This window comes from Dermacentor silvarum, unplaced genomic scaffold (genome assembly GCF_013339745.2).
Source record: "Dermacentor silvarum isolate Dsil-2018 unplaced genomic scaffold, BIME_Dsil_1.4 Seq505, whole genome shotgun sequence".
Lineage (NCBI taxonomy): Eukaryota > Metazoa > Arthropoda > Arachnida > Ixodida > Ixodidae > Dermacentor > Dermacentor silvarum.
In genome coordinates this window covers 29,099-52,530 of record NW_023606343.1, presented here as the reverse complement: position 1 = coordinate 52,530, position 23,432 = coordinate 29,099, and the positions used below count along the sequence as shown (strand labels likewise).

Below are 23,432 nucleotides of genomic sequence, written 5' to 3'. Positions count from 1 at the left end.
GTGTACTGTGCTTCTTGAAACGAGTGGTGCAGCCGTGCAGCTCATTGCGTCGACCTCGTGCTGTACAACGCGAAACGTGTGGTTTGTGTGCTGTGCTTCTTGAAACGAGTGGTGCAGCCGTGCAGAGGGGGTGGTGGAGAAGCTTCGGGTCTCCATTTGCGCCTTCACAGACATATGGTCCCGTTTAGGTCTGATTGGCGGCCGGTTGTCGCGAGATTGTGCTGTGTACCTGGCGTAGTATGAAGTTTACGATACTAACACAGCTCGTTCACGTTCCTCCGTTCTAGATGTCATTTGCATGACGATTGAGCTGAAAACGAGACCTATATCTTAAATTACTTTGTATTATACAAGTTATGGCGATCTTATTACGAAGGGAGTACGGGCGTAAATATATGAACATATTTGTGCATGTCTCAAATTTTGAATTATGTTTCTCTGTATGTCGCATGTTTTGAATTCTCCAAAAGTGGGAGGAGGCTGCCATCAATTGCGTCATGCTACGAAGGGTGCAAATAGGCAAGAATTCCCCGCAATTATAGTTATTCTTTCAGGATAATAGAGTACTTATTCGAGAAATCTTTTATTACACAGTTATTGAAATGAGTTCGTCTGTAAAACAAAAATGAAAGCTTGCACCAAGTGGTCGTACAGGCAGACTGGCTGCATTAAAATTGCTGGCTTTACCCCATTGTTCTGAAGAAGACCTCCGAAGTCCATGTGCATTCTTAATCAGAATCTGCAAGGAGTGCAGAATTTGTGCAGCTCAAGACCATGGAAAACAAGGCACTTGTGTAATAGAACATTTGTCATAATTAGCAAAGTGGAACAGAGGCAAATAAGCTTCACCACTGATTAGTTAATTCTAATCAAAATAGAATGAAAATGTAAGCTTCACCACTGATTAGTTAATTCTAATCAAAATAGAATGGGAATATAAACAGCCTATATCCTCCTAGGACCTGAAGAGAGCTTAGGGCCTTCAAGTCGGTTATTACTACTGCGCGATAGGCTTTGCATTGGAGACTCAAGATAACGAACCCACTTGCACTGAGTGAAGCTCCATTGTGCTAGGGCGCTCCATTTTCTTCTATGTCACTAAATAATGCAGTCAGGCATTGTTGGTCTTCCTGACCTTCAAATTCTTCACTAATTCAGCATCAAGCAGCAGAAAAGTGCTACACTTTGTGGCACGTCTCTCTTTACTTATGTAGTTTTTAACAAATTCCAGAAAATGTCAGTTATGCAGGTTCATTACACAGGACTGACCAACACCGTTTGCATGATACTGCTAAACGAGCAGACAGTATTTTCTGCGAAATTGCTGAAGTTGCAAATGGTGCATATTGTCAAACAGTTACAAGAACATGAATATTTGAGGTAATGTTGCGGCTTTCGAAACATGATGAGTGAACTTAAGTTTGAAACACATTTGCTGGTGGTATGTATGCACTGTGTTTCCCAATCCATTTCATTACTAGGTTTGAACATGTCGCATATTCAAATGATATTAGAAATGTCTGTAAGGAAGAAATATAATGCCTTGTGGGTGATCATAGAAATATTTGCCTGAATTAATAAAATGTGCCTTATGGCAGCTTTGAAAGAAAATGTGTACAGCAATAGTTACGTTGCTTCGTGCAATGATGCAACTCACGTGGTCATGAATGGAACAAAGGGGAATTATTTCTGGCGCTAGCCCAGGGGTGAGTCAAATGTAAGATGCACTGTTTTGGGGTCTCTTTGGGCCACAGAAGCAGCCAGCAAATATTACTCTGTTGATCACCACAAGCTCCTTTCCACCAGCTTCTGCAGAAGCCTCCCCTATGGCCTTTTTCCCTTCAGATTGCAGGCAGGTAGCTGTCCAATGTGAGGAACACACCAAACTTCGCGGGAAGTGCGAACATTCCCACGCTCAGGAGGAGTTGTGTGTAGCATTGGACAGCCAGGCACAGGGGTCACGTTGCCAACATACGTGCCGAGACAGCGCAACCATAATTCCAAGTTTTACTTACATTTGGCCCTGGGTAGTCCGACGCATAGTAAGGTGGCCAACGGGTGTGAGTGGCTGTTCAGCTGTTTGGTTGGTTTGCATGAGTGCCACCATTTTCACTTGGCAAGGTCGCAGCCACCGCAGTGTCTCCACGTTTGCCACGACAACAGGTGTTAATTTTAGCAATGCGTGTCATGCTCTGTATTTTTTGTCACTTTATCAAATCTTGTTTAACATTACATACGCCACATTTAGCTTTTCGCCGACTTTTTAAAACCGATGAAAGTCATGGGACCTGCTATGCCGAGCCAGGCCATGCCCTGCTGTGTAGACATTTGGGCTTGTTGGTGTAACATGTTTGCAGATTTTCTTCTTGTACCGCAAAAAACACACGGACGTAGAAGAAGAACGGCAACACACACAGGTGCTAACTTCCAACAACAACGTTGTTGGAAGTTAGCACCTGCGTGTGTCGCCGTTCTTCTTCTATGTCCGTGTGTTTTTTGCGCTACAAGAAGAAAATCTGCAAACATGCCCTGCTGTACTGCCTAGCAATTGTAAAATGCCCACTTTTATTAGGCAGAGGGTGTATTCTGTAAGAGTCTACCTAGTGGACTGTCCATGTCAGCTGTCGCTGATTGGCTGCAGCTGCACCAGCGAAAAAGGAGACTGGCTGGGGGCACCTGTCTCCTGCTCACATGTGCAGCTGCAGCCAATCAGCGGCGGCCGAAATGGACAGTCCACTAGGTCGATTTACAGAACACCCCCCTATATAATTTGCAAGTGAATCTGCAGTCGTAGTAAGCTTCACTGCATGGCAATTCTTTGTTTCACCGCATTACAAATTCATTATTGTGGTGAAGCTTACTAAAGCACATTCGCCATTGTAGACCACATTGTTTACCTTTAGTGCAGGAGCACAATGCCGATTCATGCCTATGCTTCTGGTTGGACTACACATGCTGTTTAAGAATTGATTCTTTGTTCATAAGTGCACAGGTAGTCTGAAGTTTCTCCTTCACCAGGGCACTGCTCATTCATTACATTGATTACTCTATTTGGGAGGGCTGAAGTTAATATAGAAGAGCAATTTTTATTAAGGGGACAAGAGGTTCCTAAGATAGTTGCAGCACAGCTTTTCTTTTTTCTGGCACCTGTCCTGCTAAAAGCTTCCATTTCAATATTTGTAGCCTCTTTTAGCCACCAGTTAGTGTATATCAAACGCTGATACTGATTTGAGCTTGGGAACATCATCTATCCTCTGTGCAGTGAGTGTTATCCTTCCCTTTTGTTTTCTGTTTTTGTGCTTATTTTTATTATGTATTCTGCACACTAACCGCACGAGTGCCGAACTTGAGCTTGTTATTATCGGGTCTCATGGTTGTTACTAACAGAACAGAGTGAAAAACAAGGGCTTGGAGGCATCCAGTGGCCTTGCTTGTCGTCTCATGGTGTCACTCCATGAAAACACCATAACGTTCCTAAAAACCAACTAGGAAGGGAGGTTTGTTAGAATTGCTTCTGAACTGTATTGCCATCAAACCAACAGTGCTCTCAATGACAACTTTTGGACGGCAGAAGGCTTGCACCCAGCAAAGGCTAAGAAGAAAGCATTCAGGATATGCGAAGAGGATGTGCCAGGACAAACCTCGATCCTGGGACAGGTACCTTGCTCCACTGCTTTTCGCCTACAGAGAAGTGCCGCAAGCAAGCCTGGGCTTCTCGCCTTTTGAGTTGATTTATGGTCGACACGTACGAGGACCACTGACGGTGCTCAAGGAGCTGTGGACCAATGAGGATATCGACGAAGAAACTCGTACAACCTATACCTATCTCGTCGATCTTCGAAATCGCCTTGAGGAGACATGCAAACTCGCCCATGATGAGTTGGAGAAGGCACGCGCAAAGCAAAAAACCTACTTTGACCGGAAGAGCCGTCCTCGCAAGTTAAACGTTGGGGATAAAGTGCTACTTCTACTGCCGACTGATTCTAACAAATTGCTAATGCAATGGAAGGGTCCATTTGAAGTCATCGAACGGAAGAACGAGGTCGACTATGTTTTGAACATAAGTGGAAAAACCAAAATATTCCACATCAATATGCTCAAGAAATATGAGGAACGCGAACCTTCACAAGTGCAGCAGGTCTCTGCCATAAGCGAGATCACCAAGCCTTTGACAGAACTCACACGGAAAGGACCAAACAACATTCTCGCGTGGGGACCGGCTCAAGAGCAAGCGTTCAGCATTTTCAAGAATAAGCTCGGCAATGCTCCCATTCTACAAGCACTCAACATGACAAAGAGTAGGATAACATCGGAGCGGATTACCTGAGCCGTTTCTAAATCGCTAAACCATAGAGTTAAAATGTTTAACCTTTGGAGTGCTGAAGGACAAGAAGACAATTACCAACTTTACTTTTAAAGCAACAGTTGTATATGTAGTGGACTCGTTGTAAAAGTGTACCTCCGCGCAACACGTTGGCCTTTGTTTTCCGCCTTCTTCCCCATTAGAAAAGTTGTAAACAACTTTCTTAAAACCGGGGGTTGTCATGATATGGACGGAAGCGCGCGAAAAACAAAAAGACATTGCCGTGTTCGCCGTGCGGGGGCGATGACGAAGTGGTGTGATCGCGTGGCGCGTGGCGCGTGGTGCGTGCAAGTGTTCTGAGCTGCTCGGCGTTGAAGGCCAGCCGGTTCTCGCTGGACGCCCGGTCCAGAGAACCCAGATCGCCCACTACGCCGTCCTCGGACGCAAAGGACCTGTGTTCCTGCTGGGCAACCGGTCCAGGAAGCCAGGCGAACGGGACAACTCGTTCTCGGATGCCAGTGACCTGCGTTCCTGCTGGGCAACCGGTCCAGGGAGCCAGGTGAGCGGGGCAACCGCGGTCCAGAGAGCCAGGCGAGCGAGGCAACCGTTCGAGAGAGCCAGGCGAGCGGGGCAACCGTTCGAGAGAGCCAGGCGAGCGGGGCAACCGTTCGAGAGAGCCAGGCGAGCGGGGCAACCGTTCGAGAGAGCCAGGCGAGCGAGGCAACCGGTCCAGGGAGCTTGAAGGGCCTGTGTTCCTGCTGGACAACGGGTCCAGGGAGCCAGGCGAGGTGGTCGCTTTCCCGGGCCACTGTCACGACCAGCCTGCCGTGCGGAGGCGAGAGCAGTAGCGAGAGCTGTTGCACGGCTACCACGGCTGTGTCTGCTACCGTCGCTGCTGCCACTGCAGATTCCATGATGCCGTGGGTAGGCCCATGGTGACGTCGTCCAGCCGTCAGCCGACCCTTCGGGACCGACATCGGCCTCTACGCGTCAACGGGCTCCACGCAAAAGGAACGCACGGCGAGAGACTTTATCATATATAACAGGACACTCTAAGTAGCAGCTTCGGGACTGCATGCATTAACAAACTTAAGTACGTGTCCATCGTGATGTCTGTACGTCTTTGTGCTGTTAATATATATTCTGTGTTTGTGTGCACTCGAGCGGTCGATTGCGTTCCTTGGTGAGTGGTCCTGGGCCCAAACCTCACTACAGTCTCATCACCAATCTCAACGTCACTACACCATCAACTCATCACAATCTGGCGAGCTTGCCAGGATACCGCTCGTAAAATCATCGAAGGAAATTATCCTCCCTCGAGTGCACGCTCACAGAGAACTAAACGATGGATACAGAAAGATTAGCCACTATTGGATCACAGCTAGGATTGTCCGGTGTGGAATTGCGTACGTGGATTGAGAACGAACAGGCAAAACAAAGAGCGGAACGAGCTGCGGAGAGAGAAGCAAGTAAGGAAGCCGACGAAAGAACTCGACAAATTCTTGAGCTCAAATTGAAGCTTCAAGAAGGAGCTCAGAGTGAATCCGCACGAATCAACACTGATTCGATGTCTCTTCCGAGTGCCGCCTCTTCAGTTCTCAACCCGCAAAAGTTGCTTCCGTTGTTCGATGAGCGACGCGATGATTTGCATGCGTACTTGCAAAGGTTCGAGCGCGTGGCAACAGGACAGGATTGGCCACAAGAGAAGTGGGCATTAGCTGTGAGCATGTGTTTGAGTGGTGAAGCACTCACAGTAATTGGCCGAATGACTGCCGCTGATTCATTAGACTATGAGAAAGTAAAGAAAGCTTTGCTGCAGAGGTTTCGATTCACTGCACAAGGTTATCAGGAGAAATTTCGCAAGGCAAGGGCAGAGGATGGAGAAACCGGGAGACAGTTAGCTGCTAGGCTTTCAGGGTACTTCGACCACTGGATTGACATGGCTAACGTATCCAGAACGTTCGACAGCCTTCGAGATCACATGGTCACCGAACAGTTTCTCTGGTGTTGCCATCCAAAGCTTACTATATTCCTGAAATAACCAGAATGCAAGTCACTCCAAGAGCTAGCTGATGCGGCTGATCGGTTCATTGAAGCTCAGAACTTATCGAATCTCGGGAAGGTTCCGGAGGACGCAATAGACGTCACTAGGAATCCCACCAACGCTCCAAGAAAACCACCACCAAGGTGTATGCTTTGTAAGCGCCTGGGGCATCAAGCTCATGAATGTCGCAACCAAGCTAAAGAAGTGACAAAGTGCAAGTTCTGTGGGAAGGTTGGTCACAAGAGCGATGACTGCTGGAGCACGAAGGCGCATAAAGAAAAAAGTTCAGCCTGCGTGGTCAACGAGAACCGCGATGATTTTTCTTTGTGTCACCCAGCTGGAAAACACAAGAAAGGGAAAAATCGTGACACTTTTGATAAAAAACCGGATCAAAGAAAACCCATTTTTCTGGTGGAAGGAATGCCAGTAGTTGAAGGGCAAGTGCTCGGTCGAACAATTAGGGTTCTTCGTGATACGGGCAGCAATACTGCAATTATCCGAAGAGACTTAGTTCCTGATCAGAGCTTGACTGGAAAGAGTAGCAGAGTCCTGCTTATTGATGGCTCTGTAATTGATGTGCCAGAGGCCAGACTCCACGTAAATACACCCTACTTTACTGGAGAAATCACAGCCTTATGTATGAACAAGCCGCTTTATGATCTTGTGCTCGGAAACCTACCCGGCGTCAGAGGGCCTCACGAGCCAGATATTAACTGGAAGCACGCTTCAGTCGACCAAAGAGACACTGCGTCGCTAAACACCAGTGTGCAAGCGATACCTGTGGAGCACCCTCACTATGTTTCCGCCATGGTCAAGCCACAAGAGGATAAGCCGACTCCATTGTGCGCACCAAAGATAAAGTGGTGTGACGTTACCAAAGAACAATTTTCAGAAGAACAGCAGAAAGACAAAACGTTGAAATCTGTGTTTGCTAAAGTGGACAGAAAGTGCAAGTCACCAAAAGGCCACTGCTACTCGTTCCTTGAAAAAGGTGGGCTTCTCTACCGACAGTACTGTCTTGCTACCGGCAGGACATTTAACCAGCTTGTCGTGCCGAAGATGTTTAGAAGACCTATACTTGAAGTCGCACACGAAGGTCTTATGGCCGGACATCAAGGCATTCGGCGCACGACAGATCGAGTCTTGGCGGATTTTTACTGGCCAGATCTGCATGGCGACGTGAAACGTTTCGTCAAGTCCTGCGATAAATGCCAGCGAACAACACCAAAAGGCAAAATAGGTGTTGCGCCTCTGGGCAATATGCCTATCATATGTACACCTTTTGAGCGCGTTGCGGTCGATTTAATCGGTCCTTTCTCACCAAAATCGGACCGTGGCAACCATTATGTTCTCACCCTCATAGATTTTGCCACACGATATGCGGATGCCATTGCTCTCCCTGCAATTGATGCCGTGCACGTGGCAGAGGGAATGATTGAGATCTTCTCTCGCATTGGTCTACCCAAAGAGATCGTAAGCGACCAAGGAACAAGTTTCACATCGGAACTCATGGAAGAGGTGGGCCGTCTACTTGCCATCAGGTTTCTACGAACAACTCCTTATCATGCCATGGCGAATGGGCTCGTGGAAAAGTTTAACGGGACCCTGAAGACCATGCTGAAGAGGATGTGCCAGGACAAACCTCGATCCTGGGACAGGTACCTTGCTCCACTGCTTTTCGCCTACAGAGAAGTGCCGCAAGCAAGCCTGGGCTTCTCGCCTTTTGAGTTGATTTATGGTCGACACGTACGAGGACCACTGACGGTGCTCAAGGAGCTGTGGACCAATGAGGATATCGACGAAGAAACTCGTACAACCTATACCTATCTCGTCGATCTTCGAAATCGCCTTGAGGAGACATGCAAACTCGCCCATGATGAGTTGGAGAAGGCACGCGCAAAGCAAAAAACCTACTTTGACCGGAAGAGCCGTCCTCGCAAGTTAAACGTTGGGGATAAAGTGCTACTTCTACTGCCGACTGATTCTAACAAATTGCTAATGCAATGGAAGGGTCCATTTGAAGTCATCGAACGGAAGAACGAGGTCGACTATGTTTTGAACATAAGTGGAAAAACCAAAATATTCCACATCAATATGCTCAAGAAATATGAGGAACGCGAACCTTCACAAGTGCAGCAGGTCTCTGCCATAAGCGAGATCACCAAGCCTTTGACAGAACTCACACGGAAAGGACCAAACAACATTCTCGCGTGGGGACCGGCTCAAGAGCAAGCGTTCAGCATTTTCAAGAATAAGCTCGGCAATGCTCCCATTCTACAAGCACTCAACATGACAAAGAGTAGGATAACATCGGAGCGGATTACCTGAGCCGTTTCTAAATCGCTAAACCATAGAGTTAAAATGTTTAACCTTTGGAGTGCTGAAGGACAAGAAGACAATTACCAACTTTACTTTTAAAGCAACAGTTGTATATGTAGTGGACTCGTTGTAAAAGTGTACCTCCGCGCAACACGTTGGCCTTTGTTTTCCGCCTTCTTCCCCATTAGAAAAGTTGTAAACAACTTTCTTAAAACCGGGGGTTGTCATGATATGGACGGAAGCGCGCGAAAAACAAAAAGACATTGCCGTGTTCGCCGTGCGGGGGCGATGACGAAGTGGTGTGATCGCGTGGCGCGTGGCGCGTGGTGCGTGCAAGTGTTCTGAGCTGCTCGGCGTTGAAGGCCAGCCGGTTCTCGCTGGACGCCCGGTCCAGAGAACCCAGATCGCCCACTACGCCGTCCTCGGACGCAAAGGACCTGTGTTCCTGCTGGGCAACCGGTCCAGGGAGCCAGGCGAACGGGACAACTCGTTCTCGGATGCCAGTGACCTGCGTTCCTGCTGGGCAACCGGTCCAGGGAGCCAGGTGAGCGGGGCAACCGCGGTCCAGAGAGCCAGGCGAGCGAGGCAACCGTTCGAGAGAGCCAGGCGAGCGGGGCAACCGTTCGAGAGAGCCAGGCGAGCGGGGCAACCGTTCGAGAGAGCCAGGCGAGCGGGGCAACCGTTCGAGAGAGCCAGGCGAGCGAGGCAACCGGTCCAGGGAGCTTGAAGGGCCTGTGTTCCTGCTGGACAACGGGTCCAGGGAGCCAGGCGAGGTGGTCGCTTTCCCGGGCCACTGTCACGACCAGCCTGCCGTGCGGAGGCGAGAGCAGTAGCGAGAGCTGTTGCACGGCTACCACGGCTGTGTCTGCTACCGTCGCTGCTGCCACTGCAGATTCCATGATGCCGTGGGTAGGCCCATGGTGACGTCGTCCAGCCGTCAGCCGACCCTTCGGGACCGACATCGGCCTCTACGCGTCAACGGGCTCCACGCAAAAGGAACGCACGGCGAGAGACTTTATCATATATAACAGGACACTCTAAGTAGCAGCTTCGGGACTGCATGCATTAACAAACTTAAGTACGTGTCCATCGTGATGTCTGTACGTCTTTGTGCTGTTAATATATATTCTGTGTTTGTGTGCACTCGAGCGGTCGATTGCGTTCCTTGGTGAGTGGTCCTGGGCCCAAACCTCACTACAGTCTCATCACCAATCTCAACGTCACTACACCATCATTCTCATCACAATCATGCACAAAGATGATTCCCCCTTTGAGGGGATTTTTTCAGAGGTTGCTACCTGGCAACAGTGTTCGGTGTTTAATAGTAGAGAAGCTTGTATTTGCCCACTGTCAATAATCCGTTGTCTCCAGAGTCCCTGTGAAGATGCAATGCACTTTCCATGCATGCATACATTTTTAGCTCATAAAGATGTTGATTACTCCTTGCCTCAAGCTGGTCCTCACTGATGTCGCCCAAGAAGGGATCGGGAAGTATGGCGATGCACTTGGCAAAACACTGTTGATACCAGTGAGACCAGATTGTTGGAGCTGTGGTTTTTTTATGTCCACTACATCCTCCTCAGTTATAATGAGCCATTATTTGCTCAACAGAAGCCATATGTACTTGCTTGTGCATAGCCTGCGTACTAAGACCTGTTAGCGTGTTATGACAGCGACCTGCCCGAGAACTTTAGCATGACATCTATATGTCAAAACCTTCTAATACGTTGATTACTTCCTTCTCTTGTTTCACACTTTGCCCGATGAAGCCAGCAACAGGGTCAGCCACATGTTCAACAGGCTTCCCATTAGTTTCTCCTTCACCAGGACACTGCTCCCATTGATATCTACGTTTTCTTGACTTCACGCTGCACTTCAACCATGGCCACAACTGCTAAAACCTATAGCCAGGGATCAAAAAAATGCCGTGTATTATGTTTCTCCAAACTCATGACGTGTGCTATAAGGCCTTGAGGAACACCCTCGTTTATTTACGCCATCATATTGCATGAAGCTTTGCATCGTAAGTGCAATGATTAGCATGTGCTGGCTTTCCAGTTATTACTGTCCAGCTTACTGAAAGCTATCCTGAGTGAGTTTCGGATGCAAAAGACTGCTGCCTGACAAGAAGTAGATAAAGCAAAGGTTGCCATAGCCACATATGTCAAACAAAATGAAGAAGGCCGCCAAGTGTACAGGTGGTTTACTTCGTATCCAACAAGCTTGGTTCTCCCTTTGCAAGTGAGTAAACTCAACTTGCCCCGAAGGCATTCCCTGTGACAAACTGCATGCCAGATGCTGTATCCCTTGCAAAGCCAAAGTTTTGTAAGAGATTCTGACATCCCGCAGTGGCTTCTGCACTGGGCGAACAGGCCACTGTAAAAACAACTGCCCGTGCAAACATGCTAATATCATATACATGGGGGTGTTGCGTTCTTTTCGGCTACTGAAGGGCGATAGGCTGGGCCAGTCCGAGATGGTTCTGTGCTTACACCGTGAATGTAACCTGACGGCAGGTTTCCTTATCCATATTGTGTGCAAAATGGTTAAATGATGTCAACTATGATAGCCATTTTTAATATGAAATGCAACAAAAGAGCAAGAATAGGTAAATTGTAATGCAAAAAGATGAAGACAAACAGTACACAGGATAAGTGATAGACTTTCTAATATTGAAAAAAATGTCACACAAGTGCAAGAGTGGCACCAGCAGTGGGTAACAAACTTTCAAGCGTAGGTGAGAGCCAGAACTTAACAAAATTATACAATCGCATTCAAATGTAAAATGGCCTTGGACACAGAAGACTAACATAGTGTACAGAATGAGGGGGCAAGACTCCATCCATGGCACCACATACTCCCCATCCATAAAAAAACTGCAACAAGAACAAAAGCATAACACATTTAAGATATCACTTAAAGTCAGTGATGTCGGAAAATTATTTTCACTGGGGGAGCGAAAAAAAAAAACACTACCAAGACATCAGCATCAACATAATTTATTCACCTCGAGTGCCCAACATTTACTAAATAAACACAATCAACACACTGACATAAAGGCAATATTATAAAACTAAAATTTTGGTTTACTAACTGCCGCAAACAATTAAAAACGTAGTGCCTGAACAGTATGTTTTGTCTGACGTTTTGTAAAGTGTTTGTTACCGATATTGTATAGATTTCGCCAGACTGTCTTTATATACATTCATCATTTGATGCGATTCTAGTTTACCCCCGGTAAACGAGCTTGTCAAAGAGATTAAACATAAGAAAGCTGGCAATGAGACATATATACATCAACATGGTACGCCTGTCGTCCAGGTAGCGTTGGGAGCGACAGCAAACTAGAGTACACATATGATAACACACGTGTATGGATGTAAGTGTAGAAAAGAGAAAAGTAAACCAATCTGACAGCTTTTCACTTGTACAATCTTTGGCGCCATAATCTACTACAGCAGCAACAATAACATATTCCAAACTACAGCCAAAACATGGAATATTATGACACATCAGAAAATAAGAACTTAAATTTCAACCATGTGAGACACTGCTGGCCAGGGGGAACAAACCACTATAAATCGTAAACGAGCCCGAAAAGATTACGACATGCCTATATTCGTCGTAGGCTCACAATAACATTGCAGAAATAATGTGTATGGATGTGTCAATCGCAAAGTAAATTTAATGGAATCACAAACATAATTTACACATCTTAAACATGCTTTCCAAACACAAATATTAATGAATGCTATAACGATACCATGGACAGCTGCGCTAGTTGGTACGTATTCATACTGAAACAGCGCGAAGAAGACACAGACGAAGCGAGTAAACCAGTAAGAACAGCGCTCGTTCTGTCCAGTTTACTCGCTTCGTCCGTGTCTACTTCAAACTGTATCAATATGAACTATACTGTGTAATCAACCTAAGATCCAAATGTATATTCCTAAGTGATGTTTGAAATGCTACAAAGTTGCACAAACGCATTTATGCGCTCTTGCACGTTATGGTCACACTGTGCCAAACATTGACTTCCTTTCCGAGGTTTTTACAACAAACATCTCAATTACGGAGTCTAAGCTCAAAGTGGCAGTTAAATCACCGTGCACTTGCAAAAGGAGTAGATGCATCAACCTTTCCTGGGACATTGTGCTTCGAAAGCACGTCTGCATATGTTCCAGGACACTAAAGGATCGTTCAGATGTTGCCGACGATGCGGGCACCATAAGAATTAGAAGCACTAGTTTGAGCCATGCTCCCTCATTTGTAGGTGAGGGGGAGCCGTCGCTCCCCCCGCTCCCCTTGTTCTGACACCCCTGCTTAATGTGCAATTTGCCGAGTTCGAAACCAAGAACAAACAACCCAAAAAGGCTTTGCTAAGTTTTACAATGATTAAAATTGTCAAACTGTCTCGTCACTTTTAAATAATGAACCTGAAAGCCTGACAGCAGGGTTGCAGAAAATGGCATCAAATAAACATACCTCGCTTACCAAGGACACCTTTGGTTTGGTTGTTCTCCGATCTTGCACAATAATTGTGTATATGCTTCTCTTGCTTAAAATGGTTTAGCAGACGGGGAAAAATGGCCATTGCAACAGCAGGTGTATGCATAGCCTGTGCACGAAAAGCCACTGCTTTCTTTCTTTTTTGTTCTCTACTACTATTCACAAGTATTTAAGCACCTTAATAGCATAGCACTGCTGCAAACATGCTATTGCAAAACACAGAATTGGGCAAGTTGTGGCATAAAGAAAATTGCAGTTTTGCTCGTAATAGCTGGTGAAATGTAATGCACAGTAAGCCTGATTGATGTGGTATCTGTTGGAGTGAACACTTGCCGATGCAAGTGAGTAATCTCCTTTTGAGACGTAAAATAAGTGCGAGTCATATTTGTTTGTGGACGTTATGCCTCCCAGTGATGAAGTGCGAAGACTCGGCTAGAAAAGCCGAGTCTTTCCACTTCATCACTGGGATCAATGGCCAAGTCTGGATGTGAAAGAGGAGCATTTCTTGCTCCTCTTTCACATCCAGACTTGGCCACTGGTCTCTACCAAAACAACCCTTTATGTTGTTAATGCTGAATTCGTTTTGGTTTTCTCAAATCTATATTTGGGCTACCGCATCAATAGGCCTCACTCTGTCCTTGGGGAAAACAAGACATCAGCAGTCCCATACAGTAAGCATGAGAAGCCAAGCACTGGAAAAAGAATAATGAAGACTAAGCAGACTCATCCGATCATTGTCATTACGTGCAAGAAGAAAATTTAACATAGGACTGCCTCCACAAGTGGGACGGTGACGTGCCACAACCTGAAGGCGTGAACGCCAGCTCTATATACAGTACACAAATATTGAACAGGTGTTAGCTAATCATGGCACCTGTTGGATCGCACTCTCCAGGATCATTATTGACCACGGCTGTAGCTTCAGCAGAGTGGCTTAGATGTAGAATTATGGACTGCCAATCTTTCGGTTGCAAGTTCGAATACTCACAGCACAATGAGAATCCTTTTATTTGTAATTTTCTTGCAGGAAATTTGGGAATTCCAGTGACACCACCAGTAGACATCAGAACAACCAAGGCTGTTACAGCCGCTATTACTGTAAAAAAGATGGCACAAGCCCAAGAATTGAGACAAGTACATTACATGCCTTTGTTCTTGTGCTAGTTCTCCATTACTTTTGTGCTGCAGTTAATGATCTTGAATGAGTTCAAGGTGCAAGATCTTAGCCAAGAAAAACATTAGGCTTAACAGCTGTATCTAGTAGTCTAATTTCACCTATGCAGCTTTATACAACCCTGTGCATACTTACCCAAAGCACAGGAGTGGCATCCTGCAGACAAAAAAAAGAAAATATTGAGCTTTTCTAATTGGTTTGGAGTAAATGCATTTGTTTCGGCCTAACTGGTATTGCATACTGCACGTACTTGCACTTGGTATATGTTATCAGCAACTGTTAAGTCACCTTCTTATCTCTGCAGCAAATCACTCCTGCAATCAAGTATGGCGGTCCAGGTTTACGTGCACTTCCGCCTGTCCAGTTGGTAAAAGTCCTTGGCTGTTTACTGCCACTTCATATTTGAAACGTCTGGTTGCATAAGAAGGCTTTGACAACACTGGCAACCCTAACAACGGCAGGCTTCACTAAAAGCCACCAGTACCGCCTCGTTGCAGACTGTGTTGAACATCCATCTTGTCTACTGTGACTAGGATCCCATCCCAGGTACTTTTCTTCCGCAGCGGCTGGTACTGGTGGTGCTTTCAGGCAGAAAGAAGCCATAGTTGCATAAATCAAAGTTGGGGCAGAAACCAATCTGGCACAGGTGGAAACAGTCCTCTTTCTCAGATGGTAGTTCAGCCCCTCTCGCGAGGCACATTTGTTCAAGCAATTTGCATGCTGTCAATGTGAATGAGATTGGTCGAAGGTTGGCTATAGTGTCTGGTTTCTTGCCTGATTTCGGTAATGGCATCACCATCGAGTGTTTCCACTACATGGGGAATTAACCAATATTCCAGATTTCATTGATTACAAGCTGTAGTGCTTGCTTTCTAATTTCAGGGAGGATTCCTCAACATCTGCCAAGTGACTCCATCTTTGCCAAGTGCGTTTTAAGTGTTGACATGCTCGAGAGCAGCAACAGGTTCTGCCATCGTAAAGAGGCTTTCAATTCCTTCCTTGGCAAGTGGTGATTAAGGTGCATATAAGTCTGGGGACGGTCGGTTGCTGTGAGGTGGTTGGGGAAAGCATCTGCTGCTTGTTCCTCAAATTCTTCAGATGTGCACTGTAGATTGAACGTCGTGTTTTAAATAGTATTAGAGTTTTTTAGTTCATCCTGTTATAGTCGAGAATGTGTCACAGCTTACTGAGGGCTATGTGTGCAAATAACGTGCAGCGGTCCATCCACTGGTCTTAGGTGAGTTGCTTAGCACAACATCTCGCCTTCTCAGTCTTGTGTAGAATATTGATCAGGGCTTGTTGCTTGTGGCCACAATTTAAGTATGCAGTAAGCAGCTTGGCTTGCTCACCCCAAAGTTGCAGCAGGTGCTTGTTTGGGTTAGATATTACGCCAGTAAGCTCTGTTCGCATGTCGCTCCTTACATTGTTGCTAGCGATTCTTCAACACCTTCACATTCTGCAGATTCAAGTGAGTCACGGAAATTCTCCCAGCCTGTAGCCATGATTTTGCAAATGTGGCACATTTTCACCTACACTTGAAGTGTTATCTAGATCAGATAACGGTCACTGCGTCTTGGGTCACAATTGCACTGACACTCTGAACGAAGGCTGCAGTCGCCCAGGTTAGATCAGTGTACTGTCCTTGTGGTTTGAGTGGTGGGTGTGGCATTGGGATAGTTGCTGTCATTTGCTAACTTGTTCTTGAAGGTGGCATCCTCTTGGTCATGTGTCTTTGTATCCCCAATGTGAGTGATGTGCACTGAAGTCACCTCCACTGAGTATTCTGTGCTGGGGAAAGTGAATTTGCAGATGTCAAAGTCAAGTGAAGTCTCCTTGAGTGCAGCGGTTGCTTTTGGGACAGAGGTAGACCAATGTCAAAACGGCTTCTTTGCACTACCTTAGCCTGCAGCACACTGCAATTTTCTCATAAGAGGTGCAGTATAGAATAATGTTCAATTATATGTGCGGAGCGTCTACGCAAGGAAATGTGGCCGTTTGAGCCTGCTCTATTGATGCCTCTCCTCACTATGCCCGATGCTCTATAGTCGCTTGGAGTTAGCCTTTGTACCCTTGTATGTCTGGCGTTGTGCCTCTGTTTTCCTGGAGTAGCAGGACGACGGGTTGGCCCTCTTGCTAAAATAGCTGACCCAGCTATTTCAATGGGTTGCATTATTGGGTCGCATGCATTAGGTCGCACTAGCACTCCAGCAGCAGCTTCCGCCGTATAGTAGCGGCCGTCTGTAAGGTTTGAGGGAGGTTAGCAATAGGGTATAGGTGTTGTGGATTTCGCAGTCTTTCAGAATCTCATGAAAAAATTGAGCAAAGATGACTCCGATTATTGAATGAGGATTTGGAGGAGTTTTCCATGCTAATCCATGCACACTGCCATCATCTGTTGTTGCTGCTGGCATTGTTACTGCTGCTGAATGTGAAGCTTTAGCTATTTTGCCTTGTTCTATGAGAACCTGTTCGAGCTTAGCAACCAGAAGTGACATGGCTTCTTCAATTGTCATTTTCTTGTGCACAGTTTATCTTGAGGGAGCACAGCCCTCATGGTACCTGTTGACTGGCGCAGCCTCTTCTGTTGCTGCTTCTTGCTGTGTTTCACTTTCTTTTTGCGCACCGAAGAAGCAGACTTGCAGGATGTGCACCTACTATGAGAATTTCTTGGCTCCAGCGTGGCTGACTGCAGGCGCTGCCAGCTTTCCCCACCTCCTCGGGCTTTCTTCTGCAGCTTGTGGTGCACTTCTTCCCTGCTGCTCATTTTCAAGTGCAAGGAGGCGTGCAGAGAGCAGCTTGCTGCTTGTCTAGCTGTTCTGTTTGATGCAGTACGTCTACTAATGTCACTCTCAGTTTGAAATATTCCATAATCGTTTCAGTGCGATGTCTCAACATACTGCGGTGGCCAAGTTTCCATTTTGATTATTCAGACACTGCTTGTGTATAGGTCTTGTATAGCAGCTTGTTCTGTCTGTATTGTGCAGCATGTTCACTTGATTGTCGTCTGGTGTATTCGCATTCATGGGAGCTGGAGGACGACTGTGCAGTGATCGGCTACGCGGCCACTGCTCTGTGTGCTTCTTCAGTTCTTTTTTGAAACAAGCTTTTTTGGGGTATTTTGGGCAAGGTGCCCATCTTCGCTGTAAACGTACAATGAGGAGCCGTGGTGAGGCAGTCTTCAGGTTCGTGTGTGCCCCACTTTATGCAAACAGGTGGACGCATGCATGTCTTGTTTGTAACCAGTCCCGTGGCATCTAAAGCATGCCAACATTCTGGGTACGTACAGTGACGCAGGCGTCAACCAGCTGCAGTACTTCACAATACGATGACGCCTAGGCGTCGGTAAAGTGAGCAGCGTCATTTGGCTTTCACCCACTAGTAATGCTGCTGGTATCGTGGCTCCTTCCGAGTCCAATGCTTCTTTTATTGATTCAGCTGTTTCTACTTGCATATTACGAACTGCACCTCGAGACATGCCTTTGCTGGGCTGCTGGTAGGCACTGACTTCAAGAGAATCATACAAATCAAATACAATCAAAGTAATGCGAGTTAGCGGATGCAAATAGTGTGTTGCCAGTTGTAAGTGGTTATGGAAAGTTTTGAAAGTTTCAGTAGGTCACGTTGGCCTGCGTGAGCTGTGATCATCTTGTGGAGGCTGTCAGAAAATACGTTTGACATGGCTTGCCTAGCTCTGGCCAGTATAGAGAGCCCATATTCTTCTAGCCCTTGACGTTCTTGCAGGCGTGGTGTTCACCTATATGCCTTTGTATAATGCAGTTGGGTTACATGCAGATCAGCTGGCTTGAATGCCACGCAGAACAATGTTGTCTTCACGCTCGGGAGGATCATTTGCACGTCTGTTTTTTGCTTTAGCGGAGACATTTTGTCCCTCTTGCGCCAGAGGGCATTTCCTTGACTTCATGGTGCTAGCTGAAGTCTAATTGATAGGCAAAATTCATGCAATATTCCATGCCCAGATCACACACAAGCCATAATTTTCCACTCAGTTCTAGGCGTCGTCACACTGCATTGAAAGTGTGCAAAGCAAATGGAAAACAAGATAGTGTGCACAATTGGTCTAGGATTAGAGTTACTGTATTTGCTCCTGGCGAGAGCACCTAGCTCCATCTTGTACTTGAACCATAACTATGAAGGAAAGCCATGCCCCATGCTTGCAATAACTAGAACCAGTGCAACATCAGCAACAGGTGCATGCGCGGCCAACTTTGGGACACTTGAGGATTACCTGATTACAAAATAAACACATTTGAATAACTGAACAATGGTAGGTTGCTGCTTCACAACGAACAGAATAATTTTGTATTGTGGCAGGGGTACCTTTTCGTAAAATTACTTTGCTGTAGACAGTAGAGTAAGGGCACCTAACAAACATGTACGTACATGCCAGCAAACCGGAATGAGAAAGGAAAAACCTCCATCAAATTGACTTTTGTATATTGCATAGAAAAGACAACGCAAATTTCAGAAGCACTTGTGTGCACTCGTCCACGCACAGAAGCTGCAAGCAAGGCGCGCTGTTATCCCCCTATTTGTTTATCTGTGCTAGCCTCTATGTCAGTGCCTTAGGGGTGGCTTCTCTGCATTGCATGACTTGGGTCACCTGACCACACTGGGCAGATAAAGGATCGAGCGACGCATGAAATAACACATATACACCCGCTGCCTTTCCAAAAAAATAATTATGACCAATTCTGCCTCGCGGACAAGCCGCCGGATTTGTCGCAGCCAATTAAACGGGCAGAAACCAAAACGCGATACACAAGGAGGCGCTGTATGCGCTTGGAAAAATGGATGGATGGATGGATGGATGAGGCTGAACCCTTTAAACCGGGCGGTGGCATACGCCACCTAGCCATGACTATTAACATATTTTGTACTTTGTGGTGGGTGAAATTTCACCCCTGCCTTGATTTTATCCACCAATCAGATAACCTCTGTTTGGTTATTTCTACCCGCTTAAAGTCTATTTTGCCTTCACTGTCCCTAAACCCCAATGCTTTGAAAAAATCAGCCCCGTTGCCTTGCACTGTAGGGTTAAGCCCTTTACAGAAAAGTATGAGGTGTTCAGCCGTTTCCTCTTCTTCTCCACACGCACAGCACAACGTGTCTATACCTTGGTACTTGACTCGGTACATCTTAGTCCGCAATACTCCCGTCCTGGCTTCGAACAACAAAGAGCTTCCCCTAGAATTATCGTAGATATTTTCTTTGGCAATTTCTTGCTTGAAAGTTCGGTATGTTCCCAGTGCTGATTTCGTCTGCATCCCTGTTTTCCACAGACCCCTCTCTGTTTCCTTAACTTTTTTCTGAACCGCTGTTTCCTGGTTTGCACCCCTACTGCAGTCCAAATATTTCATTGACAGTTTTCTGGTCAGCTTCCTCCATTTTGTATCAACATTCCTCATGTACAAATAACTGAAAACTCTCCTTGCCCACCGCTTTTATGCCATTTCTCTCAATCGCTCCTCAAATTCTATCTTGCTGCTGGCTTTCCTGCCCTCGAATGACGTCCATCCCATGTCACCCTGTACCCCCTGATTTGGTGTATTTCCGTGTGCTCCCAGAGCCAGTCTACCTACCCCTCGCTGCTTAACTTCCAACCTTGCTCGAACCTCTGATCTCATGCACAGGACCGCATTGCCGAAAGTCAAACTAGGGACCATCACCCCTTTCCAAATCCCTCTCACCACTTCGTACCTATTGTAATTCCACAGTGCCCTATTTTTCATCACAGCTGCATTTCTGCTACCTTTAGCCGTCACATATTTTTCATGTTCCGTTAGGTACTCAGCCCCATTGTTTATCCACACTCCAAGATATTTGTACTTATCCACCACCTCCAGCGTAACCTCCTGTATCCTATGCTCGCTGCCCTGATTATCATTAAAAGTCATGACTGCCGATTTTTCTTTACTAAACTTCAAACCTAAGCTATCTCCCTCTTTACCACAGATGTCCATTAATCTCTGCAAGTCTTCCTTGCTGTCAGCCATAAGTACAATGTCATCCGCATACATCAGTCCTGGTAATGACTGTTTAATCCATTCTCCTTGCTTGAAATAGGAAAGGTTGAAGCCAAGTCCGCTCCTCTCTAATTTTTTCTCTAATCCTTGTAAATACAGCATGAACAACAGAGGTGACAGAGGGCACCCCTGCCTAAGCCCCTGCTGTATCTCTATAGGCCCAGATACCTTGTTTTCCCATTTTATAAGCACCTTGTTACTTTTATAGATATCTTTTAAAAGATTTCTTACTCCATCTTCCACCTCTAGAGTGCCCAGTATGTCCCGCAAATCCTTTTGGATTACACTGTCATAGGCTCCCTTGATATCCAGAAAGGCAAGCCATAGGGGCCTGTGTTCCTTTTCTGCTATTTCAATACACTGTGTCAATGAGAACAGATTATCTTCTAACCTTCTTTGTTTCCGGAACCCATTTTGTAGTTCCCCCAGCACCTCCTCGCTCTCCACCCATGCCTGCAGTCTGTCCTTTATAATTTGCATCACCACCCTGTAAACCACTGACGTCACTGTTATGGGACGGTAGTTGTTTATGTCGGCTTTGTCCCCCTTTCCCTTATATATCATGCTCATCCTGCTCAGTCTCCACCCGTCGGGGGCTTTACCGTCCATTATCATTTTGCTCACTGCCTCTCTTAATGCTTTCTTAGATTTTGGGCCCAATGTCTTTATCAACATAATTGGGATGCCATCAGGACCTGTCGACGTGCTACTAGGAACCCTCTTCTCTGCCCTTTCCCACTCGCTTTGTGCCAGTGGAGCCACTGCACTGACTAGTCCATCCTCACCTGATTGAGCACATGCTATGTTTCGTTCTTTAAATTTTTCTGCCATCATTGTTCTTATATGTTCCATTGCCTCATCTCCCTCTAGTCGAACACCTTGAGCTGTAACTATAAACCTCTGCTCTAGGCTAGTCTTATTACTCAAGGAGTTGAGATGTTTCCAAATTTCTTCGCTGCTTTTCTATCCTTTTGTTTACTTCATGACAACCATTGGCTCCCCTTTCTTCTGATCTTCTCATTGATCAAATTGGATGCTTCCCTTCTACAGTTTAAGAAGTTATTCATTTTCTGCCTACATCAGCTTCTGGTTCACCCCTCTGCTTTGAATATCTGTGTTCCCTGGATGCTTCCTGACGTTTCTCTATGGCCTTCTTAACCTCCTCATCCCACCAGCTCTTGGGTTTACGTCTTCTGTTCCCTTTTGTCCTGACTCGTACCTTAGTAAGCTCTAGCTCAAATAGTCCTGTTAAATTTGCATATGTCCATTCTGTTTTTGTATCCTCTGAAATTACTTCCTCAATTTGCTGGGTTGCTATTTCAAGCTGCTTTTCCGAGTAAAATATCCCACCTGGTTGTTCATCTTGCCTCCTACCTACTTTCATTTCCCTTCTAAAACTCACTTTAATACGTTTGTGATCACTACCTAGACTTCTGGAGCCATATTCATCTATGCTCATTACATTTAGCCTATCGTGCATCCTATGTGACATTAGTGCATAATCTATCGTCGACTGCAGGCTCCCTACCTCCCATGTTATGTGCCCTTCACACTTCTCAGTACTGTTGCATACAACTAAGTCATGCATTTCACACATATCCAGCAACATGTTGCCTGTTGAGTCTGTGTACCCGTCCATGTCTTCTATGTGTGCGTTCATATCTCCTAGTATAATAATCTCGCACCCTTCTCCTAGCTCATTAATGTCACTTGATATGCATTCCAGCATTTTTTTGTTTTCCTCTTTGGCATTTGCTCCTGTCCACAGGTATACAAAGCCAAGGAGTGTCTGCTCTCCTGCAACTTTCCCTTTTAGCCATAAATGCTCCTTGCATTCCTGTTTGACCCTTTGCCAGTTCATACTTTTATGAATGAATGCACCAATTCCACCCCCTTTTCTGCTGCCCTCTGTTCTATTGCAATATTCCCATGCATAGTCAGGATTACAGGGAGGTTGCTCCATGTCCCTAAGATGTGTCTCCACCAACCCGTATACCATCAGCTTTTCTTGCCTTAGTTGCTCGTCTATCTCCTCCCACTTCAGCCTATTCCTGCCACATTGCATGTTAATGTACCCTATGTCAGAATGACCTTGCCCCTGGTGCTTACGTCTATTTCTTCTACCGATTCTACGTTTCTTGAATCTTGGAGCCTCTCTGGGTCCGTCTTCGTCTACACTGGTGGTCTTAGGGCTCTGGGTCCCCCCAAAAAAGCCGTAGCTTGGCGCCCTATCCTACTACCTACGCTCCCGCCCGTGGCACCACTGTAGTGAATGCCATCCTGTGTTAATTCAAGCGCCACCTAGCCATGTTAATAGTCATGGCTAGGTGGCGTATGCCACTGCCCGATTTAAAGGGTTCAGCCGCATCCATCCATCTATGTAAACCACGTGATGTAAACATTCGGCTCGCAAATGGTGTCCGGCATGTTCGTTTCGCGCGGTGATTAGCTTGTTGGGCTGCGTACGCGAGTTCGTTCTTGTGTGTACAGTCGTCAACGAATGAAATAGATTCTGTGCTCAATCCTGTAATCGTTGAAACATGGCAACGCGATTAAGATGGGTTCCGATCCATATGCAACTCGTGTGCTTTCAGTTACTCGGCGTCGTACGTTTTGCCGCGTCAGAATATGTGCCGCGGTTAAACAGCGCTCGCATTATCGTGTTTCATTCGCTGACGACTGTAAGCGAATCTTGTACCGGGAATCGCTGAAACGTAAGAGGCGTGCAGATTCATGTGCAACACACGCGCGCGTGCTTTCAGTTACTCTGTAGTACGTTTTGCAGCGTGTAATGTGCTGCGGAGAAACAGCACTCGCAATATCGTGTTTCATCCGCAGACGACAACACATAGGAGCTTGCCTCAGGAGCTTGGAGCATGCCACAGGAGCTTGGACAAGGGTATGAAACAGAAGGTGATTTCTGCTTCATACCCTTGACACAGAAGGCACACTCGTGTATGCTTTCATCGAGCGGCCGTGAGAGAGGGAGAGTACAATGAATACAGAGGAAACGCAATAAATAATTATTTTTACGCTATG

At 46.3% G+C, this 23,432-nt stretch overlaps 1 protein-coding gene across 1 annotated transcript in view; it reads right to left on the bottom strand.

Annotated features, from left to right (window-relative positions):
* Nucleotides 1-596: 596 nt before the first annotated feature.
* Nucleotides 597-23,432, bottom strand: part of LOC119435180 (uncharacterized) — a 45,861-nt gene continuing 23,025 nt past the window's right edge. Inside the window, exon 3 of the mRNA XM_049659733.1 lies at nucleotides 597-739. Coding sequence (XP_049515690.1) covers nucleotides 729-739 — 11 coding nt within the window. The 3' untranslated portion in view covers nucleotides 597-728. The remainder of the gene's footprint in view (nucleotides 740-23,432) is intronic.